Source organism: Montipora foliosa, chromosome 1 (assembly GCF_036669935.1).
Source record: "Montipora foliosa isolate CH-2021 chromosome 1, ASM3666993v2, whole genome shotgun sequence".
Classification (NCBI taxonomy): Eukaryota; Metazoa; Cnidaria; class Anthozoa; order Scleractinia; family Acroporidae; genus Montipora; species Montipora foliosa.
The window spans coordinates 21,017,591-21,042,077 of record NC_090869.1 but is presented as its reverse complement, the minus strand read 5'-3'; the positions used below and the strand labels follow the sequence as shown (position 1 = coordinate 21,042,077).

General features: G+C 39.9%; 1 protein-coding gene across 1 annotated transcript in view; it reads left to right on the top strand.

Annotated features, from left to right (window-relative positions):
- Positions 1-24,487, top strand: part of LOC137992814 (lon protease homolog 2, peroxisomal-like) — a 36,919-nt gene extending 12,432 nt beyond the window's left edge. The window contains exons 12-30 of the mRNA XM_068838350.1: positions 43-137; positions 996-1,086; positions 2,986-3,033; positions 3,720-3,819; positions 5,261-5,340; positions 6,018-6,048; positions 7,289-7,354; positions 7,438-7,515; positions 7,772-7,829; positions 8,270-8,349; positions 9,250-9,414; positions 11,490-11,547; positions 11,683-11,775; positions 12,135-12,196; positions 13,124-13,260; positions 13,852-13,918; positions 22,083-22,163; positions 22,461-22,490; positions 24,011-24,487. Of these exons, the coding sequence (XP_068694451.1) occupies positions 43-137; positions 996-1,086; positions 2,986-3,033; positions 3,720-3,819; positions 5,261-5,340; positions 6,018-6,048; positions 7,289-7,354; positions 7,438-7,515; positions 7,772-7,829; positions 8,270-8,349; positions 9,250-9,414; positions 11,490-11,547; positions 11,683-11,775; positions 12,135-12,196; positions 13,124-13,260; positions 13,852-13,918; positions 22,083-22,163; positions 22,461-22,490; positions 24,011-24,130 (1,540 nt within the window). The 3' untranslated portion in view covers positions 24,131-24,487. The remainder of the gene's footprint in view (positions 1-42; positions 138-995; positions 1,087-2,985; positions 3,034-3,719; positions 3,820-5,260; positions 5,341-6,017; positions 6,049-7,288; positions 7,355-7,437; positions 7,516-7,771; positions 7,830-8,269; positions 8,350-9,249; positions 9,415-11,489; positions 11,548-11,682; positions 11,776-12,134; positions 12,197-13,123; positions 13,261-13,851; positions 13,919-22,082; positions 22,164-22,460; positions 22,491-24,010) is intronic.

Here is a 24,487-nt window from a genome sequence, read left to right as displayed (position 1 = left end):
TTCCTCTTATTCATTGACATTTTCATTATGAATGACTTTCAGGTTTGACCTTGATCAAGATCATTATGGCCTGGAAAAATTAAAGAAGAGAGTGATTGAGTATCTTGCAGTTCGCAAGTTAAAGAACAGTTTGAAAGGTTAATTTAGTTGAAAAGTGATTTATGTGTTGCAGTTTAGATAGCATGAAAAGTTGTAGGGAAATAATAATTATATTATACAGTATGTTAATTAAAACAAGGCTCTACATTACTTCCAGTCAAGAGTGCATGGCATACTCCAATATATGCACAGCTTTAATGCTTGATGCAGCCCATTTCGTTTAAAATTTAGTAGTTGCGAGAAAGGTCTGTCTTCTCATTATGAGTGTCATTGACAAAATTATAATGTTATAGTCTTTATTACTGCATGCATAATTAAAACTCAGGGGCACCCAACAATAATCAAACTGCTCTAAGAATTTCATTTCTATGCTGCCAAACAGCTACAGATTTCTGTACTAAAACATTACCTAAAAGATTCGCAACCAGGGAAAAGTAGTCCCTTACCTTTTCGGAAGGGATATTTTTGCAATTTTAGGCACTTAGAAAACTCACTTAGCAGTTTCGTATGAGCAAATGGTTCGGATGGAAGTTCTTAGAAGTTATTAAACATTCAGCTAGCAATTTCTTAAGTGAAGATATCATTCCTTAAAATTTTCACACACTTTCTTTTTCAGCTAAGATATCTGAACAGATCAAATTTTTCTAGATGATAAAAACATCTCTTTGGACAGTCTTTATACTGTCTAAATACGTACATTACATGAACTTGATCTTTGGGGGCCCTTGAAAACTGCCAAGTGGTATTTGAAAAATAGGTAAATAATAATTGGAGACTGTATTATTTATTTAAGCAGTCCAGACATGTATCATTGTCATCTTTAAGTTGGGTGACCCTGTATAGGTATTACAGGAGTGTGTTTTACTTTGCAAGACCATTTTCAATCAACCTTACAGGACCCATTCTTTGCTTTGTTGGTCCTCCTGGGGTTGGAAAGACCAGTGTTGGACGATCCATTGCAAATACACTTGGCAGAGAATTTCAAAGGTTTGAACCAGATTACTGGTATTGAAGTATTATAAAGGCCCATTTAAACAGTTTCAACATTTGCATCAACATGCATTCAACACTTCGTTGAACCAAATGTTGGGTGCGTTTGAACAAGTCATCCAACATTGTTGAAAGCATAAAAAATTTTGAAAGCTTGTTGAAAGTGCATTGATCAAGTTTAAATTGATTTAAACTTTTAATATTAATTCAACATCGATTCAACTTTTCCTTTGTTCTCGAAAATGCTGAATGGTGTTGAAGCCTTTATTTTGAACACTATGTTCAACAATTGTAGAACATACGCATGTTCACGTCAGGCCACAAAAGTCTATATTGCATAGTTTATCTAGACAAGAGAGACTGGTTTCTAGTTCTTAGTTCCACACTATCAAATTACACAAAAGTGTTGGTTCTTATTTGTTGGCCCATGGCTGGAACCGTTTGAACGGCCTCCACTCAACTTTCTTTTCGTGTCCAACATTTGCCCAACATTGTTCAACTTTTGTTGAACAAATGTTGGTTTCTAGTTCTGTGTGAACTTTCGAATATCTCTTAGCCTAGAAATTAATTAATATCTTTTACTATTATAGAAGTTGTGATCTGTAAGTAATGTTATCCCTATTTTAATATAGCTTCATATTGTAATTATTTTCACACGACCCCACAAGCTCTGAGCTTTAAACCCTATCGTTGTTAAAGTGGTACTAAGATCAAATTTTTACCCCTTGATTTTTTGAGTGTATCACATAGAATTCCATGAAAGAACATTAGTTCTTCATTAGTTCTGGTGATATTTAAGATTGAAAAATGGGTAAAATATGCAAATGAGATGGCTGATGACGTCATACAATCAACCCAATATTATATTGAGTATATAAATAGAGCTACCTTGGCCAATTTTCAGCGTGGACCATTGAAACTTGGTAGTCTAATAGTTCTACAGGAGACACACCTATGGCTATAAAAAATTCTGTTCCCATGGCAACTCGCTCTTTTCCAGTCCCCACCCACTTGATTTCAATGTGTTAGTGATTTTCAACTTGAAAAATGTTAAACAAGGCCACAAACTCGAGCTAACATATCTATATGCTTGCTGGATCATGCATATAAGGGGCTGTTAGCAAATATCAAAATGGAACGCCAAAGGTGGCCAGAAAAGCTTTTAATACGGGGAAGTCTGGAACCCAGTATGATGCCATGGTAACAGAACTGTTAAGCTCATATTGTGGAGAACATTTAGGAGAATCTTACTACAAGAAATAAAAAATTTCTGATACAAATTGGCTGAGATATCTCTTTTCATCATATTTGAACAAAATTTGGTTGAGTGTATGACATCATCACTTGGCTAATTTGCATATTTTAAAAACTCGAATATCTCTGGAACGAAAAGAGATATTTGAAAAACGTAAACAGCATTTCTCTTCTCAAGCAGACTACTTGTTTATGTTTCAAAATGGCTTAGATAGGAAAGATGCGATTTTCGTCATAGTACCACTTTAAATAAAGGATATATGATGATGATGAACTTAAGAGTTTTCGAGGATTCTGTTGCAAGTTGGGAGCAACTTGTAACCATTAATTTTAAGTTGCTAAATTAAACAAAAGATGTTCTTTCATGTATTTTGGTAGGAAATTAGTTTTTGGACCTATATTATTTTGGCATGCCAGTTTTTGTTTGGTTCAACATTATTTGACTGGATAATTTCTCTAAACTTTGCAGGTGTACTGCATTCAGTGTGATAAATCAATAGTATTATTATTAAAGACATTATGTTTGAGTGTAAAACCCCGAAATTATTGTAATGTGCATTCTGTGAGGGTCGTAAGGGGCCTGTGCATGTACTTAATTTTGTATACAGATGCAGAAACTATGGTGTTATTGATATTTCACAGGATATCATTAGGTGGAATTTGTGACCAGTCAGACATTAGAGGACATAGGTAAATTATGTTTTGATATTGTTTTCGCTGCGTGCAAGCAATTTGAAATATCCTGCCGAATTTTACATAAATGATAATTGTGGCCTTTCATTACCACTTCATCTTTGTACATTTTCAGTGCAGTACATCTAAATAGACACATTTTTTCAAAATCTTCTGTTGTATACATCATAGTTTAAAATAAGGGGTGAACTAAGGTTGTAGAAGGGGTTTCAATTGTTGGGGGTAAAATTGTACTAACCCATTGACGAGTAAAATCATCTGGTGTTAGACAGATTAAAATGTATTACCGTAAGTCTCACTCCTAAGAGTCAATGGGTTTAAGGTGGCAGTTTTTGTTAATCCATCGACTCATGAACTGCCTCCTGTTGAAGAGTAAAATCATCTGGCGTTAGACAGCTGAGTAAAATGTATTACCAGTGTGTCTAGGGGTTGTTAAGCAATTCACCCATGAACTGCCCCCCATTCACAAGTAAAATATACGATGTCTTACTCCTGGGAGCCGATGTGTTAAGAGTTTTACATGTATATAAAGATTAATGTGGCAGTCAGCTTGTAATGAATTATGCATTTGCCTTAATTAAGTGTGATTGCTATTCAATAATGTTGATATCATTTCTCTAGAACAAAAGTTATTTTCAGTATCTTTACAATCACAATGACTCCCTTTCATTTTACTATTTCAGGCGCACGTACATTGGTTCTATGCCAGGGAGAATTCTTAATTCATTAAAAACAGTGGGAGTAAAAAATCCGGTGATTCTATTGGATGAAGTCGACAAGATGGTAAGGCATCAGAGTTGTAAGATGTTTCATGGGTTTTGAAGCAGTCATTCACGCCTAGTCAATAAATACAGGCAAAGTGGTCTGAGATGAAAAGGAGAATAAATTAAAATTGAAATACGAACCATTAAGATGGACTGGTCATGAAGCAGTGTATAATTATACAGGTTGCTAAACTGTTCCCATTTCTGTTTCCATTTTCTTGGACATAAAAAGAAAAATGAAAGAAATGTTTTTTATGTAGGTTGCGTCCGATTGACCGTATTACGGAATAGGAATACATGGAGTAGTAGTTTGAAATCCTTTGTTTTTACAGGGACTCACATTAAAATTGTCAAACACAGGTCTCCTAAGATGCTATTTTAAGGTATTCTTGGAGGCTAAATTACCCAAATTTGGGCTATGTTTAGTGGTGTATTTCAACAGGATAAAAAAGCGGTAGTTAGGTCACTTTACGGTCAGGTATTGATTAATCCTCACAGTTTCGGACAAAAAAATTTCCGGGGGAGTCAACTGCTAAGGAATGCATGGAAGTCAGGAGGATATGGGGCATGGTCAGGTCCTCTTCAAATCACCTCAAGGCTCAAAACTGAAACAGGATTTATTATTTCACGATAGCATTTGGTGTACAAATTTTGGTATGCAAATAATCAGTTACGTTTTTGTGAACAAAATTATAAATTTTTACCTTGATAAAATTTGAGAATCCTTGACTCGGGGAATATTTTGCTGCAGAGTGCGCACTGCGGTTTAAATATTCCTTTTTCTATTTACTTTTGCCCTGCCAAGTTTGAAACCCCAACGATTTATCGTTGGGTACTAGGAAGATTAAAAAACATAGTTCCCTGTCATGGTGTATGCGGCTGTTGCTTCAAAACGCCAGGCATATCATTTTAAAATAGGGTCGATGAAACACATCCTTAGTCATGTTCAAGTTCCAGTAGGATCTTTACTTTCTAGAACCGGGGTGCAGTGATGGCGCAGTAGCGAGACCAAGTGCTCACCTCTCACCAATGTGACCCGGGTTTCGATTCCGATACTCAGCGTCGTATGTTGGTTCTCTACTCTGCACCGAGAGGTTTTCTCCGGGTACTCTGGTTTTCACTCTCCTCAAAAACCAACATTTGACTTGATTTACTTTAATTGTTAATTTCAGTTTTCAGTGTCTCCAATTAGTGCTCCAGCGCTGGAACGAAAAAAAAAGTACTGACAAAGAATCGAACAAAGAAAACAGTGACAAGGCCGCCGAGTACCGTCAATATAATAAAAACCTTATTGAACTAGCTTGCTCGCTCTGTACTGGGAAAATATTGGTTGAGTTCCTTTTTTGCAAGTTTATGGACCTCAGGCTCGGTCCATAAACTTGCAAAATAAGGAACTAGACCAGTATGTTCCCAGTATGGACCTCACACTAGTTTAATAACATGTATATTGTTTTTTTAAGGGTAAGAGCCTGCATGGAGATCCATCTGCTGCACTTTTGGAAGTTTTGGACCCCGAACAGAACTGGACATTTGTAGACCAGTATCCTTCAATCGTCAGTTTCAACAACTGTTTTTCCCCTCTCAGCTTGAACTGTAAAATTGTCTATAGACCTCTTTCATAATGGCGGCCAATCAGCATTTCAGGGCAAAATGTCTTCGCGATATTAGCCCAGTTATGCTCTGATGACTCCATACAAATCCTTCTAGATTTGATTCAGTTCATAACATTAGGAACCGAGGCAAATTTAGAAAGATTTGTATGGAGTCACCAGAGCAAAACGAGACTAGTATCTCCGAGACAGTTTGCCCCACAATGCCAGTTTTTTGGGAAGTATAGGCCTTTCAGGTGTTGTTCTTTCAAAATATCTCAACAAATCCCATCATTTCAAAAATTAATTTTTTTATGATGTCAACACTTTTGAACTCTATTCTCAGTTTTGGTTTTCTCCAACACGTGTTGGACCTTGATTGAGAACTACACAGAGGTGTGATTCATGTAGCAATTGTCATGCAACATGCTTTTGAGCTACTATCATAATTGAAATTCTTAGATAAGTGTGTGGCCCTGCCTGTTTCCAAGTGTTCCCCAGGACATGCGTGCACTAAAATGCTGGGTCGTCTCGCCAATATGGCAGGCAGAACATTTCATTTGTATTTTGAAAACATTGCACACGAGGCGTGTACAGTAAACTGAAGTTTTCCTGAACTGTTGGTCAGCTATTTGAACATACCATTTGACCTTTCGCAAGTAAGTAAAATTGATTGCTTTCTGAAGACCCGTATTATTTTGGTCTTACGTTACCCTTCACAGCTTGGGGTTTTATATGCTTGGGGAGCATCCCTGCTAACAGAGGCCCCTTTTCTTTTGCATTCGCTGGATGACCTTGGGCGGCACTCTTCAAACGGCATACCCTATGATATGTCTGCTGACTGTCACTTGGGCCTGCTGTGTTCTGCGCATTCCTTAATTAAGTGAGCTCACACAACATGAAAGAATCAAATGAGGATACGGTCGCTAAGTAACCGCTGCGCATGCTCAACACAGTGAGTTTCGACCCATGGCAGAGGTCTCTTTTTCCGCACTCGTCAGCCCAGCGAACGCAAAGGGAAAAGCGACCTCTGCTAACAGGGAATTGGGGAGCATATTAACTGGTAAAACTGTCAGTTTAGTTTCAAGCTCCTTATCCATGTGGAACGTAAGGTTATCCACACAAGGTGGTATTTAAAAACTTATCTTTTGTGCAGCAGTGTCACGGTAGTGGACAAAGCAGCTCTATAGGTTAAGGTTAACAGGTTTTGAAATCAATGTGGAAGCGTGACAGGGTTGAATGAGGACAGTTGAAGGCAAATCCGTGGTCCACATGCTAATCTGGCGTCTGTTTCTGAAGAGACCCGTAAACCTTTTTGGGCCCAAAAAGCGATTTGTGAAGCTAAGATCTGTTTATTATTGCGAAAATTAATCTCTGAACATGTTTTCAGGCCTACAAAAAGCAAAACAATTGCTTTGTTTCATGTGTTCAGACGCTTTCATCTGGGCACACTTTCGAAAAACGCTCTCCTAGGGCCCGTTTCTCGAAAGTCCCGAAACTTTGCGGGCCATTTTCGGGTGCCACAATTCCCTCTGTATCTCAAGAACGGAGAGGATTTGAGTCGTCGAACTTCACAGTCAGTTTGCTTTTTGTTGCCTTGAAAACATGTTAAAAGATCGTCTTTCCTGAACAAGCTGTCGGCAGGTTCACAAATGGCTTCTCGGGACTTTCGAGAAACGGGCCCCGGGTGCCTTAACCAAAAACGTACAGCATTGGATGATAGCAAAGTTTGGCGTTCATCTTTTTACGAGCATTTCTGGGCGTAACTGCTGGCATATAACTTCTGGTGATTGCATATATGGCAACTGAAAAGATCCTGTGATCTCTCGTGTATCAACAACCCGAGGGGGAGTCGTTGAATCTCAGTGGTTAATTGCAAAACTCCTTCCTGTTTTTCAGGTCTTATTCATTGCCACCGCCAACACAGTGAGCACGATTCCTCCCGCGCTTTTAGATCGAATGGAGGTGAGAAGCGATAATTTTAAATTAACGAGGAGTGGTTTTGTGTGTACAGGAGAAAGGTTCCTGAGTTGTGTTCTTTTTTCCAGTTGATTATGGTACCCGGCTACACCCAAGAAGAAAAGATGGCCATTTCAAAGAGACACCTTCTTCCAAAGCAATTGGAGGTTGGTATTTTAAAGTTCCCCGAACCTCAAATATTCTTTTCCTGCTGAGATAAATCTGTTCACAAATTACAAAAATATTCTGTCTTTTCACCCTGAAATACCAATGTTAGTGCGACGTAAAATCTTTAACAAGCCCAGAAATTGTTGGTGCCACGACCGAGCTATGGGCACTTAAATCAAAATCAATATTAAAGGAGCAGGCATTCGACCTGTTTTAGAAAACAAGATGAGTCCACAGTATCATCATCTGTTTCAGGAACATGGACTCACTACAGAAGACATTGTAGTTCCAGACGATGCATTAAAGGCGATCAGTGAGTAAAAATAGAATCATGCCCCAGATACTGGTTACTTTTACCTGCGTTATACGTACGAAGGCCCTCAGTTAGTGGTCTTAATTTAAGAACGAAATGATACATGAAATGAATCATATATTGCACTGCGGATATCAAATCAAGTAAAGCTATTATCCTCGCAGTTATGAACGCAATTTTAGCAATTGCGAAGAGAAGCCTAAAAAATTCAGGACTTCAACGGGGTTTGAACCCGTGACCTCGCGATGCCGGTGCGACGCTCTAACCAACTGAGCTCTGAAGCCACTGATGTTGAGAGCTGGTCATTTGTGGGCTCATATGTTTCTTTGATGAATGAATCATGCATTGAATTGCGGGTATGGTCATTTCATATAAATGACCATATCCGGTCATTATCAAAACATAGCCGATAATAAATAACTATATGTTCATTTTTGCAGTTGCTAATTACACCCGTGAGGCTGGAGTGCGATCACTTGAGCGAAAAATTGGCGGAGTGTGTCGAGCCGTAGCTGTTCAGGTCGGTACACTGAAAAGCAATATACTATAACTTTTTTTCAAACTAAGAGTCTTGCTTGATCCTCGCAGTTCACTTGCCTTAAACGTTTCCAGTCAGCGTACAGGTAAATGTGTAACTTAAACCTTGAGGCAAAACCCAGGTTTCTGGAAACTGCTAGCTGTCTTGCCTTTTGAGCACTTGCTTACGTTTTTCTGCTTTTTCCTTTTGCTTTGTCGGAAGGTATTTCTTGCATCATTCAATAGCAGTTGGTGCGGCAGAAAGTTTTTTTTGTCACGTTTTGGATTAAACCAGATTGCGCGGAAGATCGTCTCTTATCCTCGACCAAACGCCACCGGTGAACCTTGTAACTATCGAGGGGCCGGCGGTGTCATGATTTTTATCCTTCCTTCAAGGACTGTATTCCATTATTGTATTAATGCACACAAAAACATTGGTGCAGGCTCTTCAGTTACCAACAACCCTATCACTGCCCGTAAGACGTTTTTGTCTTGTAAGCTAAGGTTGGAGCGGGTGCATGAAAGAGGATTGAAACTTTAAAATAACTTTTTGCCAGCTTAGACACACTGTTAAAGGAGAAAATCGCTAAAAAATTAACTCGGCTCGGGTAGATCATCTTGCTCAAATTCCTTTGATATCATTTCCCTAGGCTACAACTTCCCCTTTGACGGGAACACTCAGTTCGTGTGGAACCGGGAATTTAGCACGGAGGACTATTGCGAAAACTAGGCGAGGGGAAAGGAGCATTAATAGGCTTTTAGTTGTTTAAAGAGCATCGGTTTTAGTTGTGTGACAGGAAATATCGTGCATGCACAATTACGATGGAGCGTTTCCGAACTTCGTGCCTTTTAGCGTCAAAAAACTTGCTGTAAATAACCCGATGTGTTGGTCTAACTTATATAGGTGGCTGAAGTTGCCGCAAAGATACCAGAGAAAGCTAAAGAGGACAGAAAAGAAGACTGTAAAGAACAGGAACCCACCAAGACTGATTCTACTGCTTCTGTCAGTGCTGGAGCTGAAAAGAAGGCTTTTTTGGTCACTGAGAAGTTCTTGACTGACGCTTTAGGGGTAGGTGTTTTGTCCGCTACACTTGAAAGCATCGTATTTCGGGGTAACAGTGGTTGCGGTCGCATTAGGGAGTTAACACTAGAGTTAAATCATGTTCTATTGTTCAGTGTGCCCCTAGGGATTCAAAATACCAACGAGTTAACACTAGAGTAGTGTCAACACCAGTGCTACACTGTGTTTCTCTCAAGTGTGACTGCAACCAATATGTGCTCTGAGAGAAGTGGCCCTTGCACTTATCAGGACAATTTATTACTGAAAAAGCAATTTGTCGCTTTTTATAGACACTTAAAATTTTTTCACGTGTTTATGAAAAGCTTAGTGCGAGAATCACTTCTCTCATTCGTCGAGAACCCGCACTTCAAATATGATTTTTAAACTTATTAATAATTCATGAGGCTAACAGCCTATCAAAACATCGATAAAACGTCACGTGTATGAACCTATAGACCTTGGTAATCTATGATCATTCAGAGAAAGCCTGGTGGCGGCTTTGTTTTTCAGTCCCAGGGGAGTGCGGGGCCGAATGTGCAAACAATGTAACAGGCCACGTGCGATGTATCAATATTCACACATGGCTACGAGGCGTTATGGTTAAATTTGAATATTCGTTTGTTTAGAAATCCCCCTTCAGACTTTTGAGACAAAGAAAACAGACCTGAGCCGTGAAATTTGACCACAAAGCCTCGTAGCCATGCCTGCATATTGATATATCGAACTTGGCCTGTTTGCTACTTTCATATAACTCGCAATGCACTTTGTTTTCCCCACAAAATTTTACATAAAAAAAAATGCTCTTGGGAATAGTTAACAATATGCAAAATTTGTGGGGAAAACAAAATGCATTGCGGGCTATATGAAAGTCGCTCGTGATCATTATCGCTTATATAACTGAAGATGAAACGATCTTTATATAAAGGTCACTTGTGATCTTTATGAAATATTCCTAAATAGTCCTAATCATTTTCATCGAAATTTCAGCCTTTACAAACTTCTGGGGGAATACTTTTATCCATCCTCCTTCCAGACTTCTTCAACAAATTTTGTCAACCAAAAGATTCATAGACTCAGCCGTCATGTTAAAAATGTTCGTATTTAGACTTTGAATTTTGTCCCGTTCCATGTCGAACCCATGTCGTGCTTATTTATTCCAAATTGCACTCGAAATCATGTGATTACCTATACTAAAAACACTCGGCTACGTCTCGTGTTTTTAAACCCGACAAAATACTGCTGCTCGTTTGTTACACATTAAGGCCCGGGCCACAGGTAACCCAGGCTCACTGTGTGTAGGTAAATATAGAGAACATATGAGGCGAAGTTTAGGTCTGAAAATTTGCTAGAAAATGGAAATAAAAATCGATAAAACTTACCATGTGGTGAGCTTTTGTTGTCTTTAATACGTACACGAAGTTTCGGGGAAAATAGTCCCCGTTCACCTTCCTTCATAATATAGTGACAAGGTAGGAGACGGAAGCCAGCTTATGGACTCCGATCGACCCAAAACAAGCACGATTTTTTTCGCGAAAATCGAATCCAGTCGCTAAATAAACACGCCAGGCTCGTGGAACATGAATTTCTCTAAACCATGAATCCACTGAAGCATCTCCAGGTAGCAACGCGAAGCCACCAGACTCCGTAAAACTTGTAAGTTAACCTGCTAAAATGGCGGCCAGAAAGCGTTGTACTCGCGAAGTGTCCAATTCAAAATGGCACTGAACTCTAGACGCCTGGTGACGAGTTTAATAAGTTCTGGAGGGAGGGGAGTCCCACATTGCTAAAAACAAAACTCACTGAGCAATCTGGGACTCCCCTCCCTCCAGGGGGACTTATTATACTCGTCACCAGGCGTTTTGAATTGGACACTTCGCGAGTACAACGCTTTCTGGTCGCCATTTTAGCAGGTTAACTTACAAGTTTTACGGAGTCTGGTGACCCCCGCCCCCCTTAATTGTTTCGGATCCGGTATATGAAAGACCAGCCGACGTCGTTAACAAAATCGAAAGGATGTTGAAAAAAATGTCAAAGCCGTTTGCCCGCGCCTGTACAGTCATTTCTATGTGTGTTTTGTATTGCAGCCTACTATATTTGAATCTGAGGTGGCTCAAAGACTGTCTACTCCCGGCGTTGCAGTTGGTGAGTTAAAATCTGTTAAACCATGACAAGAGTTCACCCGAGAACGGGGCTGCGTTGATTCAAGCCGTTTGAAGCTAATAGTGGGCTTCTTTCTGCTCAACTCCCTCATATACACTACGCCTTGTTTCTTCCCAGGTCTGGCTTGGACAGCAATGGGAGGAGAGATAATGTTTGTGGAAGCCACAAGGATGGGAGGAGAAGGAAAATTGACCCTTACGGGACAGCTGGGTAAGTTAAAAATGTCACCGGGGTGGGACGAGAAGGAAAGCAAAGCAAAGCAAAGCAAAGCAAAGCGACTTTCGGTATTTGTATGTTTTACAATTAAACCAATGGAAGATGAGGAGAAGGAACTTGAACCCAACTGAGTCCTTTAGTAAGAATTTGGTGTCTTGGTACTTCTAACGTATTTCAAGAAGGGGGTAGAAGGATTATGGAGCCGGCAAGGTAGGTTGCTATAGGAAAAAGTAGGTAACATCGACAGGTCAAGGAAAGGGTTAGAATTAACTATTTTACAAGGTATACCAGGGCTTTGCAATTGTTGTGTTTTCATGAACAAACCTATTTAATTCTTTACTCTTTTGTTTTAGGGGATGTGATGAAGGAATCTGCACAGCTGGCGTTAAGTTGGCTCAGGAGTCGTTCCGTTGAGGTGAGTGGACACGAATAGATCGTAGGGTCGTTTCTGCACAATTGGTCGATAGCGTCATCCATTGTATAAATTGCTATTACGTGGGTAACCCAACAAGTTTTCGAATTATATAGAATATATGAAACGCCCGTATATTTGAACTGCGGGAATTGAAATACATGAAACTTGAAGGTCATCACAGTTAAGCAGTAGCGTAGAAAGGCTGAAACATGTGGAAAAAAATCTAGGCTTGATTTGAACGCAGCTTCAACCCATGACCCCTTGCGATCGCGATTGCGCTGCGCTGCTCTTCCAACTGAGAGCTATTAGCCACTATCAAAAATACCATAATACTCTTTGTTTGTCCCTCCAAAATTTTGTATAAGCATTGTTTTTATTTTCTCTTGGGACCTTTTGTAAGTCCCAAGTCTGGCTAATTGGGGCCGTTTCTCGAAAGTCCCGGAACTTTTTGGGCGCCAAAATTCCCTCTGTATCTTAAAGAGGAAGAGAACATGAATTAACGCGTCAGACTTCACAATCATTTTGTTTTTCAAAACAAGCGGAACTCGGCACGGTTTTCGCAATTGGCTTTTCGGGACTTTCAAGAAACTGGCCCCTGCTGGTCACTTGTGAGTTTGAATTATATCCTGTAAGAAGAGAGCGAAGGAATGATATATTATGAAATGTCCATATACTTCAACTGCGGAAAGGTCTTTGCAGTTAAGCAGTTAAGCAGCACCTTAGCGAGGCTGGAAAGGCTAAGTAGCATTTAAACAATAGAGAATATTTGTATTTGGCCGCCATTTATAAAATGTTCTATAACGTGATCCTTGACTAAACATCTCTACAAACAAGTGAGAAACTTTTCTACAAAACACACTGATCAAAATGTCCTCGCCGAGAAGGAGTTGCTCATGACACGTTTCTGCGTTTTTGTCTCAACTGCAGTATTTTCTGACACCAGAGGACAGTGTGGACCTTTTGGAGCGCACCGATGTTCATATTCATTTCCCAGCAGGCGCAGTGGGAAAGGACGGTCCGTCTGCTGGAGTGACTATCGTTGCGGTGCTCGTCTCGCTGTTCAGGTACTCCTTACCAACGACTTTCCGTCATCTTCCAGTTGTGGAGTCGGCTATCTTCTGTTAAAAGGCCGGTTACGTTCCCTGTTAGATTCCAATATCCGATCCATGCCGATGGGCCGGTAGACACGAAGGGTTTGATTCTCCAATACAACCTGTGCTTGTCGATGCATGCCGATGCCCGTTTTCACCCACTTTTCGTCCATATTCCTTGTCGTGAGTTGCAATAATTCAGTTGCAGTCTTAATTAGAGGCTTCAAAATGATATTTCTGACTAATTATGCAATACAAAAAAAAACCTCAAAACCCATAATCCCGAGATTTGATTTGACGTTCGGATAACGCTCGAAACGTCAGCTTTCTAGTCTCCTTACGGTAGTCAATTTTCCCTGACTCAGTTGATGCAACAAAACTTCCGTGCTTGTGTCATCAGTCAACTACAAACCTTATTCAGGCTTTGAGGTCATTTGGCAAAAAGAACCGTTTTCCATTGATTTTGTTCGTGCCGACAGGACTCGGTATTTGTTGATTCTTTTGACTGGTCAGATGGGTTTGTGTTCACTTCAAGTCTGAAAAAGTAAATTTCTTTGTCTGCAGCGGTCGATGCATGCGGTCTGACACAGCTATGACTGGTGAAATTACCCTAAGAGGTCTTGTTTTACCGGTAAGTTTGTTTTATCTTTTAATCTGCCGGGCTTTACTTTTCATGTACTACAAATTACAGAGGTAGTGCAGAGCACAGAGGGAAGTCACGTCATGTGTTTACCGTTTTGGTAAAATTACGGAGGAAAGGGTTTTTGAGGGTAGAAGGCAATTAAAATAAACCGTTGTACATTTAACTTTTTGACGGTACGCCATGTTTTTTGTCTTATTCAATTGGCTCGAAGACTTCGGGAAAACGACTGCCCAATAATATGAAAGGTCAGTTGCCGGTTGCCCCCCTTTATTTAGTAAAACTCTTTTTGGAGTTTCCGGGTGGTTGTATAGTACGTAATAATTCGAAAGTATATAGCACAGAGATATATCGAATTTTGCAACTAAGTAATGATCCGTGTAAGGTGGATAGCAATTTCCTTTGTTATGCGGCAACGGGGCTTTCCCCACATAGGAATGTTATCATTTTTACACAGAGAATGCATAAACCTACAGGAAAGCCGTTAACGCAATAAAATTCATTTACAGCCCACTTTGAAAGGGTGTTTTTTTGTGTTAAAAGATTTTGACCAATCACAAGAGTTGAAAACAAAAGCCAAGAAACGTTTACAATTTTACATGTTCCCCTCATACGATTTCTGTGGAATTCATTTAAACTGAGACCAGATGAAAGATGGAAGATGGTTGGAAAGTAAGGATGAATATAATACTACTTTTATGAAGTTTTGTTAACTTTTGCTGTTTAAGCCAATCAGAAGTAAGTACAGACAATAGAAAAGTTATCACCTTTTTGCATACCAATTGAATTCCAACATGTTCGTTGCCGTTGTTGCTATCGTTCTTATCTGGACCGTTTCTTAATAAACAACAAGTGCCTGAACCGGGACCCCAAATTTAGCCGATTGACACCACTTGGAGGAACAAAGGCTGATGCCCATGGTGATGTTGCTCAACATCCACATCTCTAGTTTACATTTTTGGGTGATAGCATTTCCAATTGTGTCGTTTTCCGGGGGAAATGGCAAACTTTTCTCAACGCTCCCCCTCGAGCTATTTTCTAACGTGAGCATAATGTATATCATTATGACACATCCAACATGATTGATTCGAAAGTATCCCATGATCATTTAATAATTGTAAATTTAAATCTGGGTCAGAAGACTCTTGCGTCATTAGCATAAAATTTTTACTCGTCAAAATTACGTAAATAGTTAAAGATAAGTGTAAATTATAAAACTAAGTAGACATTTTAGATGGGACTTACACATATACAGAATTATATACTGTTCAAACATCTCAAGCTTGATGAAGCGCGCCGTCGATATAAAGCTTGCCATGATGAAATCTATAGGTCTTTTCCCAGCTTTAAATGCATCCCCTTCCATCACCAATCTCAATTCCTTCTTCTTTTGTCGGTCTTCCCATATCAAGTCGTCCGAAACACGCACACCATCACGTAGTTCCCTCTTCTTTTTGATAATTCTAAACCGCTCTGGACGGTACAAAAACTTAGCCAAAATCGCTCCAGGAGTGCCATCATCCTTGAAGGGTCCGATCCTGTGGGCGTTTTCGATGTTTGGTTGCAATTGGAGATCATTCTCCAGGATACCACGGAGCTTTGCAATACAATCTTCGCCTGTTGACTCAGGGATATTATAAAATCTCAAATTATAATCTCTAGAATATCTCTCCAGGGATAATAGTCGCTCATAAGTGTCATCGATCTCTTTTGCATATTTCGTGACATCGTTCTCAATTCGGTCAATTCTTATGTTAGTTTCATGCAGTTCTCCTCTTAATACCTCCAGCTTTGTATCCAACGCTTCTTTAAATTTGGAATCGAGCTTTCACTCTTCTTGGTTTGACTCTGAAGAGATTCAATGTCTCTTTGAATCTGGACTTGAGTTCCTTTCATCTCTTTCAAGTCGTTGCTTATTGAACTTACCTTATGGCGTACGAAAGTTTCAAAATCTTCTTCCGCCGTTTCCTTTAGTTTTCCTCTTTTTCCAGACATTGTTTGTTCCTTGTTTGTTAAATTAGTTTAATCAAAGTGCCACTGTCGTTACTCTTAGGTATGAAAGTTACCGCAATTGTTTAAAATTGGCAGGCTGAAGTTTTCTTTATGCATTAGCATTGATAGTTGGATAATTGTGTAACGGCATGGTGGGCTCTCATATGCAACTAGATACCCAAAATAATGCATGTATGTGAGGTAATCCCCTTTGCTGGAATTCAACCCTGTGAAGTAAGTATACCATTTCTCTAATAGGCATAAGATTACTCTTTAACACATCCTCTATAAAGAGCTGTGGGAGGCGTGGTGGCCTCATGGTTAGTGCTCTCGACTCCGGATCGAGTGGTCCGGGTTCGGGGCCTGGCAGGGGACATTGTGTTGTGTTCTTGGGCAAGACACTTTACTCTCACGGTGCCTCTCTCCACCCAGGTGTATAAATGGGTACCGGCGTAAAGCTGGGGGTAACCCTGCGATGGACTAGCATCCCATCCAGGGGGGAGTATAAATACTCCTAGTCGCTTCATGCTAATGAAACCGGAGATAAGCGCCGGCCTGATGAGCCTTCTGGCTCGTAAGCGGAGACTTTACCTTTACCTTTACTATGAAGAGCTGTACCATGTGTTCAAAGTTCGTTGCACAGATGACAGGGTAATTTTGAATAAGGTCTGATTTTTGTTGCCAGGTCATATTGTTAATGTCACCAGGTTTAGCAAGTAGAGCAGATCCATTCAGTAATATTAACACTTTTTGTGCCAGTTATACATTCCTCCAACAAACCTTGTGAATATTGATCACTATATTTGATACTGTTACACTTAGAAACAGATGATCTGAACCACAACTGATCACAGGAAGTGCATATATAGGTATTCAGGGCCATGAAAAAGACCGTGAATCACTTTTGACATGGAATGTCTAATAGAGTCTTGACCTTGACAAATTTCAGTTTGCATGGTTTAGCCTTGAGCTCTGCATAGCTTTCCTTAAATGGTTTTATGCTTTTCTGTTTAGGTCTCTGATATGTTCTGGATTGCTTTTATTTTCCTTTTCCATTGCTGCCTCAATATTTTCAGATCCGTTTTGACGTTTTGCATTGTTTTTCTTTTCCCTGAACTCTTCAAGTGATTTTGTCTCTTCCGCTTGATACATTCTCTCATATAAGCTCTTTTTTGCCACTGCTTTGTAGAAATTATTACTGACACTCACGTCATCTTTGGCCATCGTTAATTAATCGATTATTACCAGGCTCTGAATAATTGTTGACATTGGTAACACCGCTGATTTCATAACCTGAAATACTGTCATTATAATAATCTAACTGAAGTGCTGAAACATAGTGTCTTCCATCTAGATGTCCAATGTTCACAGTAGTTCCCTTTTGTCCGCTTATAGGACTGATAACAGTTACTGGTGCCCACCCCTCAATTGATTCATTTATACGTATAGTAACATTTAATACATTGCAAACTGCTTGCACAATAAGTGCATGACACCATGTATGTTGCTATGAAAACAAACGCACAATTGCTCTGTAATGGGTCCAATAAATTTTTGACGGTTGTTTCTGATGGATTCAACTCCAGCAGTATGCACATTCATATGATAGGAAGGATCATTGCATAACTGGTGGGCAACAGAAGAAAAGAAGCATGAACCATCTGAGGTACATTCTAGTGCCTTCAATCCCTTTTGAGCTAATCGAGCCTGCAACAGTCCTATAGAAGGATTTCTCGGTATTGTATGTGCTGTATGTGTACTCGTTCCATGAGCAACAGGGCCTGGGTTCGATTCAATGTCTCCTGATATCAATAGCTTTTCTCTTGATAGACAATGATTCTCATTTTGTTGGTTCAATTTTGTCGAATGCGTAGTAGCCGATTGATCTTGAATACACAATAGGACTGACAAGTCTTTTTTGTGTTTAGCAGTCCTGCGGATAATAAGATAAAAATGACGATTAGAATCTCCTACGCTCGAAGATTGTTACGTCTGAGTTGCGGTCTAGGTATAGAGATATAATATTTTCCAAAAGCAAGAGATAAACACTTTCTCAACTCAGACTAGCTCGGTACGTCCTTATTTAAATAATGCACCATACACTTTCTAATTACCTTGTTTTTCTGAAACAAGCTCGACGTTTTCTTGTGAGGAATTAATACTGGAAGTTTCTCTGTCTCGGGGAGCATGTACTGCCTCTGCCCTTGCTCTATGGCAGGAGATTGGTACCGATTTCTCATCAGTTTTCGTTACATAATGAGTGACCGAGTCTTTCGACAGTTCTTCATTATGGTCCACCACACAAGTACTAGTGTCTGGAAGCATGGATTGCTATTTTTGCTTGGTTGCCTCACTGTTTTTCATGTCACGGATCGATGTTGTTCAAGTTGTATTCATGTGGCTTTGATGACTCATAGCTTGCAAAACTTCGTGATAGCTTTGATAAACATTGGTATACTTTGATAGCTTCGATGTTACTCTCCAAATGGAATTTATTTATTCCCCGTGAGCTTAGGGGATGAACAGGCACTGACTTCTCACCATGTGTCTGTCGATTCCATTTCTTCATGTATTAAAGTCTTCGCGTTGGTCAGTGAAAGGCGGTGCACAATTAATTGCACCAATCTGTACTTGTTCAGTATATTTTGCTTCACCTTCGAAGAAAGGCATTTCTTTAATTCTTCCGTTTCTTGCTTCTAAATGCAGCGGAAGGTGCTCAAACACTGAAGTATAAAAGCGACATACAGCAATGGCGGCGCACAACCTCGCGAACAGGAAGTCACAGCTTTCTGAGCTGTGTTGTGATTATCCATCCTGATTGGCTTATTAGATCGAACTTCCGCAGGAGTGACACATTTGCATAAAGAACCTCACCAAAACTCGTGGATAGATCCACGAGCAAAAAAGGAGTAAATTTACGTCGAAAAAAAGAAATATATCTCAAGTTGGCAGAGCTAACAAAAACGCGGCCATCATACTCGCTGACCGCTGACCATATTTGGCATTGGTTGAACTTTGGCGGGGAAAAAGAAGATATATATGATACACCACCCATATGAGGTCTGGGTCAGATACTCTCTAAACAAGGAGGAAGATGGAAAAAAAATTAAAGATCTCACGTGCAGGAACAATGACAGCAAATCTTTTCAAATGCAAATTGATTTGCCCGCATTAGCCTCTATGGTCTATTTGTACCGCCTCCCCAACGTTTTCAGTTAGGCGCCAATGCCGAAACAGAGGAAGACTTACAGACAATGAGGAACCGGAGAAGTAGTTACAGTTACGACACATCCCCGTTTCATATATGGAAAGATGTTGTCCGGCTAAGTGGGTCACCCTCCCAGCCGAGTCAACGTTGAGTGAGAGAACGCAAAATCAAGAGTTAGCCTCCATTTTGTTTCCAGTGACATCAGAATTCGCGCATGCTCTCATTACCTTAGATGTTTGCTTTGTCGTGTAATTATTGTCATGTAATAAGGCTGTGGTAAGGCGAATTCTTTATTGGCCTCAGAGGCAACAATGTCCCGACTGGTTTTCGTGAAGAACAATCAAAAGCGTCTCAATTGGTGCATTCATGTTAGCGCGAGGAGTGAGCAGCTGCCGTAAGGTTCAAATAGCCAATTTTCGGCTATAAGAACCCTACGGCGCATGTTCACCTGCATAGAGTTTCCCAGAGCCTTGGGTCGATCCGAGGCTGTGGTGACGAGAATGCTGAGTAGCCTTCGCTTAACATACTTCTCTTTTCCACAAGAGATGCAGTCTCCTCAAAGGATTGAGAACGGGAAGGAATGCCTCTCTTCCGTGGCCATTCCAAGTCATTATGGCCTTCAGGACTTGCTTTCCCGACCTCATCTTTAAGCTTATTACATTCCAGATCTCGCTTTAGGGTTAAGATACTCCTACAACTTCGGTGGTAGGAAACGGGTAACACTTCCCCTTGTTTCGCATTCTTTACTAAGTCTAGAAGTGGTCCGTGCTTTTGCACTGTAGCTGCTTGAAGAAGGCTTATCCAAGAATCCTTGCGTTGGGGTGTAGTTAAAATCTCTCAATTGGGATCACTCACTGACTCATCTTTCTCATGAATGATACAAAAACGATATTTAGTCATGACATTGTCATCTGAAATAAGGAAATGTAGTGACTTATTTAACAGTTTTCGTATTTCCAATTTTTTTTTTCACTTATAACATAAGAAAATACAGCACAACTCCTCCACTGCAAATTAACAACATTTAAAAATGACACGTTTTTTTTTTAATTTACGTGTTTTAAGCAGCCATACCCCCACTCTAAGGACCGTCATTACTTGCCAACATTAAAAGAAACTCGTATACAAACAGATTCAACAGAAAAATAAAAGATAATTGTGACGTGGATTATTATTTCCTTCTGTCAGGTTTGCATAACATAGTCGTTTCAGTGACGTTTTCAATCATTCGCTATCTTACGGCTTATTTAGGGTCAATTTTGTGTACTTTTAACCCGGCAGAGCTGAAGAAGCTAAAAATCAAACAGGACAGCCGCCATGTTGGAACAAAGTAGTAGAAATAGTTAAAGAACATGAAAAACAGCTTTTTCAGACAAAAGGATTTTACCGTGCAAGTTAAAAGAAAAAGCAAGATTTGTTACATCCTAGATACAACAGAGGTGAAAAAGGCCACAGTTCTCGATTCAATTCATGGCCGCCACATTGGAACTTGCATATGTGATATAGAAATAAAAGAAGTAAAAAAACGCCAAATATTTTAGTAAACAATGTAACCTTGATCTCTTCATTGCACAATCAAACCGTCTGAATGGTTAGTTATGCATTTTTGCAACTTCTTCGGAAGACAAGTCCACCTGTGACTGACACGAGGCAACGTGATCAGCAGCAGGCAATGAAGGCACAGAAAAAGCCCTTTACACATAAAGTACTGTGCTGATGATAACAGAAAAGAAGAAGAGTCACATCTGTTCACCTCCCGCTTTAAATAACTCCCCACACCCGAAACAAACAAACCCGAAAAACTAAGATCGCGTTAGAGCGCCAAAAATTGTACCCATACCTACACCCTAAAGGTGATAGAAGATGACACTTTGGCAAATACTATCGCACATATGGAGCGTTTTCACTCACGTGACCAGCAGCCATATTGGACTACTAAAACAATAGGAAGTATTGGCATAAAAATAGAGTTCAATACCCGGAGGATTAGTTTGGTACACCATCATGGCCGCCATACTTTTGTTTAGGTACACAAACATGGACGCCGTGGTGTCACATGAAAACACACTATTCTTTTATTATGAGGAAAGAGCATTCCAAAAATGTATGCCATCCTTTGTTCTCCTGAGTGGTACATACAGTATTAAATTGAGCAACATAACGCTGGGCTGTATTCTTCCCATCATTGATTGCTACGCAACGTTGCGCTAGCAGTGCTAGTCAAGACGCTTTTAGTTATCTGAATGATGGATATGGTCATACAAAGAAGGGGGTTGGGGTTGCTTTGAACTTGATAGAGCTTTTGCCCAGCGTGCCGAAAATTCCATAGAACCGACATTTTTCATCACCCAAAGCTCACTTTTCTTTCGGCAAATGTAAAGAGTGATGACTTCTGACCGGCGGATGTGGAAGTCGGGCACAGTGAAGATACTTTTGTGAGCCTTTTGTTTACAAATGCACGCACGCGCTTATCGCACAAGGAACGAGAATTTTCAATACTGCACGAAGCGAAGCTGAAGCGCTTGTATTTGTAAACAATGGCTTCGCAGCCGTTTTGCACTGTTTTAGCATTAAAAAGGAAACAAATGAAAGCGAGAACATTCAATGGAAGAATCTTTAATAAATCGGAATTCAGATACATAAAGTGAATTCCAATAATTTAACAAAGCAAAAAGCATACATAAAAATCGGAAATCTCAGTAAGAATCGAGTGAGAAACAACGAGATATAGAACAGAGGAAAATTGCCACAAAAGCCTCATTCTCATTGCTTAACTCACCATTGAAAACTGAGACACTCCAGTTTAAACTCAAAAACGAGGTTAATTTGAATGCAAAGAAAAGAATATTAAAATGTCAGCCATGTTTGCATAAGGTTTATATTAAATCGCTTTAATGCATCCGGGTCAACGCCTACTGGCGTCTTACATTAACTTTTTATTGTCTGCCTTTGAAGGTGGGTGGAATAAAGGAAAAAGTTTTGGCAGCACACAGAGCAGGTCTGAAGAGAGTCATATTACCAAGACGGAACGAAAAGGTCAGGAAAATGAAATGTAGAACTCGTGCAGCATCGCAAAATTCCCGCCTGCTTTGATTTAGAGCTTACACTCGAGTCAGCAGTGTGCACGTTTGTGGGAAATTGTCGTTATGTACTCGCGGCTCAAAGTGGAGAGGTGAACAGCATGTTCTCAGAACTGATAGCGCTCTCTGATTTCAGCTACTGTTGCTTCACAGACTCATTCTGTTGCATGCTGTTCTTGCAGTCGGTTGCCAAGGCTGTGTGGGTCTTATTTTTAGTGTTTATAATGTCCAGTGTTTTATCTTCAAAATATAGGATTTGTCCGAGCTTCCAGATAATGTCAAGGTAAGGATTGCATTTTCCTTTATTTCCTTACTTTTTTCGTTATGCCTATCACTTTTGCCAACAGCCCAGTTCTTCCCAATAATAAGCTCACTTAGCAACGGAACAGGAACGTCAGTTGACGACGGCGCGCGTAGAAAAATGTCCATATTAGTTCAGATTAGAGTAGAATCCATACTATTTTGCGCGCTGTCCCGTCGTCGACTGAGGTTCCCGTTCTGTTCCTAACTCAACCTATTAACTCTGATACTTCGGCCGTCAAAATACAAATCCGTACAAAATGTTCTTATAGGGACGAAATCTACAAGCACGTTCTGCAACCACTTCTTACCAGAAGAGAAACTGATATACTATCCCTATATACAAGTTTACAGACCTGTTTGTCTAAAAAGGTTGTCATTTTCAAAATGGGGCTCATCCTCGGTGTAAAAACCTGGCAAACTCACGGATGACGTAAAACAAAGAAAACAAAAGAGCCAAGAGACCATTAAACAATAACCAAACCCCAGCACGAGCTAACGAAACAAAGAAAAAATATCACAGGTTCTTACACCGAGGTAAACCCCAAAATGGAGCAAACAACGCTAGAATTATAACTTTTATGGCAAATTAGTGCTACACAAACGTTGAATAATGACGCTATCTACAAGGAACCGTGCGCAGCGAGTGTTTCCATGGGATTTCAGGGCAAAGGAAGGTGAAAAAAGAGGCGACAGCAACCACTTTTCGTCGTCCGCATTTTATACGGCAAAACGATCGAACTGAATCCCCTTTCTTTGCTGGTCTTTCACATACCGGATCCAAATTAATTAATGTCCATTAAACAAAAGAACAAAGCGAACATAATAATACCTAATTAAGAAGGCCTAATCGGAATAACAATAGTTCTTTTGTTCCCCGCGATTTTAGTCCGGTATACGAAAGTCTACCCCGTTTTTTTGGTTTCTCTTTTCTTTGAAACGCAACTTGAACGCTTGCTAAGTGAGCTAACTGAGAAGTGAAAAATAAATTTATTTCATCGTTCAAAGTTTAGGGGAGGGATGTTGCGCCGGACTTGCAATCCGCAGTTTCCAGGCAGCGTTTAAGTCCCTTCCTTACCAAAAACTAAAGTTGTTCGGAGTAATCCACCTTCAACATCTCGGTTGCTCTTGTTTAACTGTTGAGATTCGTAGATTTGTTGTATTTATTTGGCCTGAAAAGCCCCTAAGGAATTTGGTCAATTATGTAAATGTCGTATCGCGTCTTTAAATTGGAGAGTACGTGCAGCTCTATATTCAGCACTCGTCAAACTCCCTTAAACTTATCACTATTTTTTTTTTCTTGCACGGCCTCATACAACAGAAGGACAGAACACAACATCGGAAATTCCGAATCCTACTCTTTTGCGATTGTGCGTAGGTTTTTCAGCGTCCTACAAAATGTTATGAACACGGGTTGTAAAGGCAATGCCTTCGGTTTATAATCCTAATACGAGAAGAGAAGCAACTCTCTAACTGTCAAGATGCATTTTTTTGTTTCATCAGGGGGATATGGATTTTATTTTGGCAAACAGAGTGGAGGATGTGTTGCGCGCCGCTTTCGATGATGAATTTCCTGGCATGGCACAAGCTATTAGCAGTAAACCTTTGAGCAGTAAGCTCTAATGGCCGCAATAGATAATAAATGCATTCTGAACGAATTTTCGGTGACGTTGGAAAGCCAAGACACTTTCAAAGATGTTATTATGAAGTGATTGTCTTATATTCCTAAAGCAACCTAAATAATCGCACTGGCAAGCTATCAAAAAAGTCTTATACATTTACCTAACTCGAGCAGATGCCGACAATTCGAAGCCGAAATATGAGAGGCTAATCTACTCATACGTGGGAAAAAAACACTTTGTTTGTTGGTACGCCATGGTGCCCTCACTAGACTTTGTGATCCGCGAGGCAAAATCATGATGCCTAATTATAACATCCTCAGGAAAAAATGACTTTAAAAAGAAATTAAATCCATATTTT